This window comes from Rhinoraja longicauda, chromosome 44 (assembly GCF_053455715.1).
Source record: "Rhinoraja longicauda isolate Sanriku21f chromosome 44, sRhiLon1.1, whole genome shotgun sequence".
In the NCBI taxonomy this organism is placed as follows: domain Eukaryota; kingdom Metazoa; phylum Chordata; class Chondrichthyes; order Rajiformes; family Arhynchobatidae; genus Rhinoraja; species Rhinoraja longicauda.
In genome coordinates, this window is record NC_135996.1 from 5,840,763 (window position 1) to 5,852,069 (window position 11,307).

The 11,307-nt window shown below is 50.0% G+C and overlaps 1 protein-coding gene across 1 annotated transcript in view; it reads left to right on the forward strand.

Annotated features, from left to right (window-relative positions):
- LOC144612389 (uncharacterized) overlaps window positions 1-3,176 on the forward strand; it is a 61,036-nt gene extending 57,860 nt beyond the window's left edge. The window contains exon 8 of the mRNA XM_078431988.1: window positions 492-3,176. Coding sequence (XP_078288114.1) covers window positions 492-574 — 83 coding nt within the window. The 3' untranslated portion in view covers window positions 575-3,176. The remainder of the gene's footprint in view (window positions 1-491) is intronic.
- The last annotated feature ends 8,131 nt before the right edge of the window (window positions 3,177-11,307 follow it).

Genomic DNA, 11,307 nt, shown 5'->3' on the forward strand with positions numbered 1-11,307 from the left:
GCCGTTTATGCTCTCCCTTGTATGCAAGAAAAGCGCTATTAACTAGTTGTCAGCAACAGACCATTCACGGGCCAGGCTCGCAATGCTGTTGCTTTGGTTCGTACGGGTGTCGGGGGGTTACACGATGCGATGGAACTCACGACAGGGTTCGCGCGGCGGTAGAGTTGCCGCCTTACAGCGAATGCACCGCCGGAGACCCGGGTTCCATCCCGACCGCGGGCGCCGTCTGCACGGAGTTTGTACGTTCTCCCCGTGACCTGCGTGGGCTTCCTCCCACACTCCAAAGACGAGCGGGTTTGTGGGTGAATTGGCTCGGTAAATGTAAAAATTGTCCCTTGTGTGTGTGTGTGTGGGATGGTGTCAGTGCGCGGGGATCGCTGGTCGGCGCGGACCCGGTGGGCCGAAGGGCCTGTTTCCGCCCGGTATCTCACAACGAAACCTCTCCCTCTCTCCCTCCATCCCCCCCTAACGCTGGTCTCTCCTCCCCACAGATAAACTGTCCCGCAACAAGGAGGAGAACGTGGACATGCATCGCATGCTGGACCAGACACTGGAGGAACTACACAACCTGTGATGGTGGGGGGGTGGGTTGGTTATACCACGTGAGATTCCCCCCGCTTCAGCTTGCCTCCCCCCCACAACCTCCCTCCCCTCCCTGTGCTCTGCAAGACCCTCCCAGTGCCAAAGGACCCCCCCCTCCCCTCCGCTTACGATGAAAGGCAGGCGGGACATCGCAGCAGGACCCATTGTCTCGCTTCCCCCGCCCTCGTTCACCGCGCCTGAGATTCCCCCGGGCTTCGATCCCGACCACGAGCGCCGTCTGTACGGAGTTTGCAAGTTCTCCCCGTGACCTACACGGGTTTTCTCCGGGCGCTCCGGTTTCCTCCCACACACTCCAAAGACGTGCAGGTTTGTAGGTTAATTGGCTTGGTGTAACTGCAAATTGTCCCCATGTGCGTGTAGGATAATGCTAGCGTGCGGGGAACGCTAACCGGCACGGACCCGGCGGGCCGAAGGGCCTGTTTCCGTGCTGTATCGCTCAACCCGGGTTAACATCCCGACCCTGGGCGCTGTCTGTGCGGAGTTTGTACGCTCTCCCCGTGACCTGCGTGGGTTTTCTCCGGGTGCTCCTGTTTCCCCCCACACACTCCAAAGACGCGCAGTTAATTGGCTTCTATAAACTGCCCCCGAGTGAATAGGGCGTAGAGCGAGCGTACGGGGGGATCGCTGGTCGGCACGGACTCGGTGGGCCGAAGGGCCTGTTTCCTCGCTGTATCTCTTTCCTCTGAACCCAGGCAGTCACCACAGAGAGAGAGAACGTGCAAACCCCATTTACTCCGGTTTCCTCCCGCTCTCCAAAGATGCGCAGCGGGTAGAGCTGCTGCTGCCTCACGGGGCTGCCTGCCGGAGACCCGGGTTCGATCCCGACTACGGGCGCTGTCTGTGTGGAGTTTGCACGTTCTCCCCGCGACCGCGTGGGTTTTCCCCGGTTCCCGACTGCCTGCTTTTCTCTGTATCTCAGCGGATGTGATGGATAAACTCTACTAAAAAAAAGTCGCCCGCAGTAAAATTGGATGAAGCATTTCTTCCTTGGATTGTCAAGAAACCCCTCAATTTCTTATTTTAGCCACTGGTGTTACAGTGAAAAGTGTCCCCCTGTCCACCCTCCTTGGAATTTTGTACCCTGCCATTTGCCAGAAAATCGGTGGTGGACCTAGAAAATAGGTGCAGGAGGAAGCCATTCGGCCCTTCGAGCCAGCACCGGCATTCATTGTAATCATGGCTGATCATCCACAATCTGTAACCCGTGCCTGCCTTCTCCCCATATCCCTTAATTCCACCAGCCCCTAGAGCTCTATCTAACTCTCTCTTAAATTCATCCTGTACTGCAGTCATGGAGTGATCCAACAGGCCCTTCAGCCCAACGTGCCCACGCCGGCCGACATGTCCCAGCTACACGAGTCCCACCTGCCTGTGTTTAGCCCCTGCCTCTCTAAACCTGTCCCATCCATGTACCTGCCTGGTTGTTTCTTAAACGTTGCAATAGTCCGGGCCTCAACTACCTCCTCCGGCAGCTCGTTCCATACACCCGCCACCCTTTGTGTGAAAAGGTTACCCATCAGATATCCATTAAATCTTTCCCCCCTCACCTTAAACCTGCTCTCTAGTCCTCGATTCCTCTGGGAAGCCAAAATGCTGGAGTAACTCAGTGATGAAGTGAGTAACCTTTAGTGCAAGATAAAGCCCGATCATAGATTGTCCGAGGGTCTCCAATGAGGTTGGTAGTCGTTCAGGACTGGTAGGACGGTTCAGTTGCCTGATAACAGCCGGGAAGAAACTGCCGCTGAATCTGGAGGTGTGCGTTTTCACACTTCTGTACCTCTTGCCCCGATGGGAGAGGGGAGAAGAGGGAGTGGCCGGGGTGAGACTGGTCCTTGATTAATAAAGTCAAGTTCAAAAGAAAGACGCATATTTCTGCAGCACGTGGTCTAGGAGCCCCAGTGGAACATAATGGAAGACAGACTCAAAATGCTGGAGTGGGACGGTCAGCATCTCTGGAGAGAAGGGACGGGCGAGAACCAGGGAAGACACAGTCAATAGACAATAGGTGCAGGAGGAGGCCATTCGGCCCTTCGAGCCAGCACTGCCATTCAATGTGATCATGGCCGATCATTCTCAATCAGTACCCCGTTCCTGCCTTCTCCCCATACCCCCTGACTCCGCTATCCTTAATAACCCGCGGGTCTTTGAGTCTCGACTCAAAACGTCGCCCGTTCCACCGAGTTACTCCAGCACTTTTGTGTCTCCGGTGTTAACCTGCACCTGCAGTTCCCTCCGACACACTCTCTAGAGTAACTATGCAAATGAAAGATAAAATCCAATCTGGTCAGGGTGTTTCTGCAGAAGCTATTGTAATCTTTTTATAATAGTCTTAGATATACGACGGGATATTTATTTGAACTGTTAATTAGACTGCAACAAGAGGAATTAAGATTTAAAATGTGTGTGTGTGTGTGTGTGAGATCGGGCCATGGAACATGCATCAACTGGGTTAAGTGGCTTTTTGAGAGAAAGATTTTGTATCCGGGTTTTTTTCCTCATTTTGCAATAAAAGATCCATCTATGGAACCTGTACTAATATGCATTTAATAAAGCAAATCATTTGATACCTCTCATCTCTTCACTCTGACCTTCAATGGGGCTTTTATCGTCAAGAGTATTGAGTACAGAAGTTGGGAGGTCATGTTGACGTTGTACAAGACGTTGGTGAGGCCGCCTTTAGAATACTGTGTTCAGATCTGGGCACCGTACTGTGGGAGAGATATTGTCAAGCTTGAAAGGGTTCAGAGATTTACAAGGACTAGAGTGAGCTACAGGGAGAGGTTGAGCAGGCTGGGTCTCTATTCCCTGGAGCGCAGGAGGATGAGGGATGATCTTACAGAGGTGTGTAAAATCACGAGTTATCTTTCTCAATATAAAATCAGCTTGTACTCGCTGGAATTTAGAAGATTGAGGGGGGATCTTATAGAAACTTACAAAATTCTTAAGGGGTTGGACAGACTAGATGCAGGAAGATTGTTCCCGATGTTGGGGAAGTCCAGAACAAGGGGTCACAGTTTAAGGATAAGGGGGAAGTTTTTTAGGACCGAGATGAGAACGTTTTTTTTAACACAGAGAGTGGGGAATCTGTGGAATTCACTGCCACAGAAGGTAGTTGAGGCCAGTTCATTGGCTATATTTAAGAGGGAGTTAGATGTGGCCCTTGTGGCTAAAGGGATCAGGGGGTATGGAGAGAAGGCAGGTACGGGATACTGACTGAGTTGGATGATCAGCCATGATCATATTGAATGGCGATGCAGGCTCGAAGGGCCGAATGGCCTACTCCTGCACCTATTTTCTATGTTTCTATAAAATCAGGAGAGGAATAGATCAGGTAGATGCACAGAGTCTCTTGCCCAGAGTAGGGGAATCGAGGGCCAGAGGACATGAGTTTAAGGTGAAGGGGAAAAGATTTAATAGGAATCCGAGGGGTAACTTTTTCCACACAGAGAGTGGTGGGTGAATGGAACGAGCTGCCGGAGGAGGTAGTTGAGGCTGGGACTATCCCAACGTCTGAAGAAGGGTCTCGACCCGAAACGTCACCCATTCCTTCTCTCCCGAGATGCTGCCCGACCTGCTGAGTTACTCCAGCACTTTGTGAATAAATACCAACGTTAAAGAAACAGATAGACAGGTACATGGATAGGACAGGTTTGGAGGGATATGGACCAAACGCGGGCAGGTGGGACTAGTGTAGCTGGGACATGTGGGCGAGTTGGGCCAAAGGGCCTGTTTCCACACTATCGTTCTGTGACTTCGTTTATTTTATAGTCAGGTTAAATCGTTGGGTATTAATAGTGAGGTTGCAGGATGGATTCAACAATGGCTGAATGGGAGATACCAGAGGGTAATGGTTGACAATTGTATGTCAGGTTGGAGGCCAGTGTCTAGTGGAGTACCCCAAGGATCTGTGTTGGGTCCACTGTTGTTTGTCATTTACATTAATGATCTGGATGATGGTGTGGCAAATTGGATTAGTAAATATGCAGATGATACTAAGATAGGTGGTGTAGTTAATAATGAAGTAGAGTGTCAAAGTCTACAGAGAGACTTGGGCCTTTTGGAAGGGTGGGCTGAAAGATGGCAGATGGAGTTTAATGCTGATAAGTGTGAGGTGCTGCATTTTGGTAGGACAAATCAAAATAGGACGTACAGGGTAAATGGTAGGGAATTGAGGAATGCAGTGGAACAGAGGGATCTGGGAATAACTGTGCATTGTTCCCTGAAGGTGGAATCTCATGTGGATAGGGTGGTGAAGAAGGCGTTTGGTATGCTTGCCTTTATAAATCAGAGCATCGAATATAGAAGTTGGGATGTAATGTTAAAATTGTACAGGGCATTGGTGAGGCCGAATCTGGAGTATGGTGTGCAGTTCTGGTCGCCAAATTATAGGAAGGATGTCGACAAAATGGAGAGGGTACAGAGGAGATTTACTAGAATGTTGCCTGGGTTTCAGCACTTAAGCTACAGAGAGAGGTTGAACAGGTTGGGTCTTTATTCTTTGGAGCGTAGAAGGTTGAGGGGGGACTTGATAGAGGTTTTAAACATTTTAAGAGGGACGGACAGAGTTGACGTGGGTAGGCTTTTCCCTTTGAGAGTGGGGAAGATTCCAACAAGGGGACATAGCTTCAAGAATTGAGGGACAAAAGTTTAGGGGTAACATGAGGGGGAACTTCTTTACTCAGAGGGTGGTGGCTGCGTGGAATGGGCTTCCGGTGGAAGTGGTGGAGGCAGGCTCGATTTTATTATTTAAGAGTAAATTGGATAGGTATATGGATGGGAGGGGATTGGAGGGTTATGGTCTGAGTGCAGGTAGATGAGACTAGGTCAGGGAGAATGGTCGGCGTGGACTGGTAGGGCCGGACAGGCCTGTTTCCATGCTGTAGTTGTTATATGTTATATGTTATATGTTATACAGCCGGAAACAGGCCTTTTCGGCCCTCCAAGTCCGTGCCGCCCAGTGATCCCCGTACATTAACACAGCGGACCTGTATTTTTAAGACCGATACTTGGATAGATATCTGATAAGCAGCGGCAGGCGGGCGAGAAGTTTTCGGATAAGTGGGAGAATGTATTCCTGGTTTTACATTCCCAATGGCTCTTAATCTAACCTTGCGCTCCATTGAAGATAACCTGCCCCCAAGTGGCACATTGCAGTATTGCGACCCACTGCCTGATATTTTGATGCACAGAGCAAATGCATGTAGTTTTATTGTGCAGGAAGGAACTGCAGATTGAAGGTAAATACAAAATGCTGGAGTAACTCAGCGGGTCTGCCAGCATCTGTGGAGAAAAAGGAATAGACAATAGGTGCAGGAGGAGGCCATTCGGCCCTTCGAGCCTGTACGCACCGCCATTCAATGTGATCACGGCTGAACATTCTCAATCAGTACCCCGTTCCTGCCCTCTCCCCATACCCCCTGACTCCGCTATCCTTAAGAGCTCTATCTAGCTCTCTCTCTTGAATGCATTCAGAGAATTGGCCTCCACTGCCTTCTCTGAGGACGAGAATTCCACAGATTTACAAGTCTCTGACTGAAAAAGTTTTTCCTCATCTCCGTTCTAAATGGCCAACGCCTTATTCTTAAACTGTGTGTGGCCCCTGGTTCTGGCGTTAGGTGGAGTTTCGGGTCGAGACCCTTCTTCAGTTTAGTTTATTAGTTAAAGGGGTACTGTGTGGAAACAGGCCCACCGATAGTCCGCACCGACCAGCGATCCCCGCACAACAGCACTATCCTACACACACTAGGAACAATTTTACCAAAGCCAATTAACCTACAACTTGCACGTCTTTGGAGTGCAGCGGGGAAACTGGAGCTCCTGGAGAAAGCCCACGCAGGTCACGGGGAGAACGTACAAACTCCGTGCAGACAGCACCCGTGGTCGGGATTAAACCCAGGTCTCTGGCCCCCGCGGTGAGGCAGAAACTCTACCACCTTGTCTATCTGTTGCCTATTCGATCTGCCTGGACAATATTTATTGTATCCACTACTCTAGATGTCAACTTCTCTACATCGGCGAAACCAAGCGCAGGCTCGGCGATCGTTTTGCTCAACACCTTCGCTCAGTCCGCCTTAACCAACCTGATCTCCCGGTGGCTGAGCACTTCAACTCCCCCTCCCACTCCCAGTCTGACCTTTCTGTCATGGGCCTCCTCCAGTGCCATGGTGAGGCCCACTGGAAATTGGAGGAACAGCACCTCATATTTCGCTTGGGCAGCTTGCAGCCCAGCGGTATGAACATTGACTTCTCCAACTTTAGATAGTTCCTCTGTCCCTCTCTTCCTCCCCCCCCCCCCCTCCCCCTTCCCAGTTCTCTCTCTGTCTGAAGGGTCTCGACCCGAAACGTCACCCATTCCTTCTCTCCTGAGATGCTGCCCGATCTGCTGAGTTACTCCGGCATTTTGTGAAATAAATGGCTGGACAACAAAGTAATTTTCCATGAGTCACGATGCGCGTGACAATCACGAACAATTACCAGCGGGAAGGAGAGAGACTTATTGACTGTGAACATGAATCATAAATTGGCGCAGCCACAAGCCTGAAGGGAGCTGATTCGACCACCGGGCTAGAAACGGAATTGCAAATGCCACTTTACCAAAAGTCACGTCAGATTTTAAGCTTCAGTTGTTTTGCGAGCTGCAGATTCCAGTGAAAGGCCTGGATAGAGTGGAGTGGATGAAGTAAGACTGGATAGACTCGGCTTGTACTCGCTGGAATTTAGAAGATTGAGGGGGGATCTTATAGAAACTTACAAAATTCTTAAGGGGTTGGACAGGCTAGATGCAGGAAGATTGTTCCCGATGTTGGGGAAGTCCAGAACAAGGGGCCACACAGTTTAAGGATAAGGGGGAAGTCTTTTAGGACCGAGATGAGAACGTTTTTCTTCACACAGAGAGTGGTGAATCTGTGGAATTCTCTGCCACAGAAGGTAGTTGAGGCCAGTTCATTGGCTATATTTAAGAGGGAGTTAGATGTGGCCCTTGTGGCTAAAGGGATCAGGGGGTATGGAGAGAAGGCAGGTAAGGGATACTGAGTTGGATGATCAGCCGTGATCATATTGAATGGCGGTGCGTACAGGCTCGAAGGGCCGAATGGCCTACTCCTGCACCTATTTTCTATGTTTCTATGTGGAGAGGATGTTTGTGAGTGAGGTCAAAAAAACAAGGAAGGCCCTGTGGAGAGTAGCTGTGGCTGAACGCACTATGGGAACTACACTCGCCCCCCAGCAGGACCTATACATCAGGAGGTTCCAGCTGCTACGGTCAAGCAAACGCCTCCGCTGTGAAAACTGAGAGGATGAGACGGAGTATCTTCCCACAGGCCATCGGGACTGTTAACTCTCATAGCACCAGGGACTCATTTAATTTACTGTATTCATTTATTTTTTGGTGTTAAAAGTTGTTGTTTCCTATTGTGTTTTGTAGTTTAGCACAATCCGCAGGCCTTGCCACTTTCATTTCACTGCACATCTTGTATATAGAAAATAGAAACATAGAAAATAGGTGCAGGAGTAGGCCATTCGGCCCTTCGAGCCTGTACGCACCGCCATTCAATATGATCATGGCTGATCATCCAGCTCAGTAACCTGTACCTGCCATATGTATGTGACAAGTAAACTTGACTTGACTTGAAAAAATAGGAACATTTTTGAAAATTTACACACAAAATTACCCGTTTTTCAAGCCCATTTTAGTGCATTTCAAAGTAAAAAAACAGACATGACAAAATAATGTATGTCACTGTATACTAATAACATTATTATTTTAATTAATTTAGACAATAGACAATAGGTGCAGGAGTAGGCCATTCAGCCCTTCGAGCCAGCACCGCCATTCAATGCGATCATGGCTGATCACTCTCAATCAGTACCCCGTTCCTGCCTTCTCCCCATACCCCCTCACTCCGCTATCCTTAAGAGCTCCATCCAGCTCTCTCTTGAAAGCATCCAACGAACTGGCCTCCACTGCCTTCTGAGGCAGAGAATTCCACACCTTCACCACTCTCTGACTGAAAAAGTTCTTCCTCATCTCCGTTCTAAATGGCCTACCCCTTATTCTTAAACTGTGGCCCCTTGTTCTGGACTCCCCCAACATTGGGAACATGTTTCCTGCCTCTAATGTGTCCAATCCCCTAATTATCTTATATGTTTCAATAAGATCCCCCCTCATCCTTCTAAATTCTGGTGTATACAAGCCCAATCGCTCCAGCCTTTCAACATACGACAGTCCCGCCATTCCAGGAATTAACCTAGTGAACCTACGCTGCACGCCCTCCATAGCAAGAATATCCTTCCTCAAATTTGGAGACCAAAACGGCACACAGTACTCCCTTCGTCTAAGTCATTAAGCCAATCTTGCACTTGAACTTAATATTGACTCATTACAGTTCCACCACTGATTTTCTGGCACTCTTGGTTCCAGAGCTTTGCTGGTTTATCCAACCAGCCAAGAAAGTCGCTCGGCGATGGGGATAGATGTGCCGGCTCCAGCTGGGCTGGGGTTCCAGAGCCCCAGCCGCAGGTTGCAAATTCAACCCGCCGATCGGCCGTGGAAGTCCCGATGAGGTCGAGATTGGCTGCCTTGCCCAGCCTGGGTGCCACATTTTCGGGGAGTCTTCCAGGGCCTGGGGAGGGGGATTTCAAATGGGCTAGTAATTTTGTCCAGATATCCGGCTATTTCTCGCGGAAACTTTTTTTTCCAGCATCTGCAGTTCCTTCTTTTTTGCCGATCCAATTTCTCCGTCGGCAAACACAATTTGCTATCGAGGGCGTGCAGCGTAGGTTTACTAGGTTAATTCCCAGAATGGCGGGACTGTCATATGTTGAAAGACTGGAGCGACTAGGCTTGTATACACTGGAATTTAGAAGGATGAGAGGGGATCTTATCGAAACTTATAAGATTATTAAGGGGTTGGACACGTTAGAGGCAGGAAACATGTTCCCAATGTTGGGGGAGTCCAGAACAAGAGGCCACAGTTTAAGAATAAGGGGTCGGCCATTTAGAACAGAGATGAGGAAAGACTTTTTTAGTCAGAGAGTTGTGAATCTGTGGAATTCTCTGCCTCAGAGGGCAGTGGGGGCCAATTCTCTGAATACATTCAAGAGAGAGCTAGATAGAGCTCTTAAGGATAGCGGAGTCAGGGGGTATGGGGAGAAGGCAGGAACGGGGTACTGATTGAGAATGATCAGCCATGATCACATTGAATGGCGGTGCTGGCTCGAAGGGCCGAATGGCCTACTCCTGCACCTATTGTCTATTGTCTATTTTGGCAAAGTGAAAGACGCGGAAATCATGCAAAAAACGCGGGAAATGTTTTTTTTAAAACGCGGAAAACCCCCACAGGCCTGTTCCACTAGTGGGAGAGTCTGGGACTAGAGGGCACAGCCTCAGAATTAAAGGACGTTCCTTTAGGAAGGAGACGAGGAGGAATTTCTTTAGTCTGAGGGAGGCGAATCTGTGGTACTCTTTGCCACAGAGGCCAAGACAGTGATATTTTTAAGGCGAGGGCAAGTTGGGCCGAAGGGCCTGTTTCCATCCAGTGTGACTCAATCAGGCCCAAAGGCAGTAAATTGGTCTACAGTACACAGTGTCTGTGCCAGGAAGCACTGGTTTTAAATTGCATTAAAGGGATGGTGCACAGTGCTTAAGAGATACCACAGGATCCCAAAAAACGTCACTGGATCGGATGGATATTCCAAACCTTTTCTCTACCTTCCACCATAGAAAAAGTCAAATACTAGCCAGTTTGTTTAGCTTTTTGTCGGGACGGCAGCCCAACGGCAGATACTGCCTCACAGCGCCAGGGAACTGGGTTCGATCCCGACCACGGGTGCTGTCTGTACGTTCTCCCAATGACAGCGTGGGTTTTCTCCGAGATCTTCAGTTTCCTCCCACACGGATGTACAGGCTTGTAGGTTTCCGAGATGTCCTCGTTCTTCAGAAAACGGGGCTTCCCCTCCTCCATTATAGATGAGGCTCTCACTAGGGTCTCTTCTACATCCCGCAGCTCCGCTCTTGCTCCCCCTCCCCCCACTCGCAACAAGGACAGAATCCCCCTCGTTCTCACCTTCCACCCCACCAGCCAGCGGATCCAACATATCATCCACCAACATTTCCGTCACCTACAACGGGACCCCACCACTGGCCATATCTTCCCATCCCCTCCCCTCTCTGCGTTCCGCAGAGACCATTCCCTCCGTAACTCCCTGGTCCACTCGTCCCTTCCCACCCCATCCCCGGGCACTTTCCCCTGCAACCGCACGAGATGCAACACCTGTCCCTTTACCTCCCCCCTCAACTCCATCCAAGGACCCAAACAGTCTTTCCAGGCGAGGCAGAGGTTCACCTGCACCTCCTCCAACCTCATCTACTGTATCCGCTGTTCCAGGTGTCAACTTCTCTACATCGGTGGGACCAAGCGCAGGCTCGGCGATCGTTTCAATGAACACCTCCGCTCAGTCCGCCTTAACCAACCTGATCTCCCGGTGGCTCAGCACTTCAACTCCCCCTCCCATTCCCAATCTGACCTTTCTGTCCTGGGCCTCCTCCATTGTCAAGAGTGAGGCCCAGCGCAAATTGGAGGAACAGCACCTCATATTTTGCTTGGACAGCTTACACCCCAGCGGTATGAACATTGACTCCTCTAACTTCGGAAAGCCCTTGCTTTCCCTCTCTATCCCCTCCCCTTCCCAGTTCTCCCACTTATC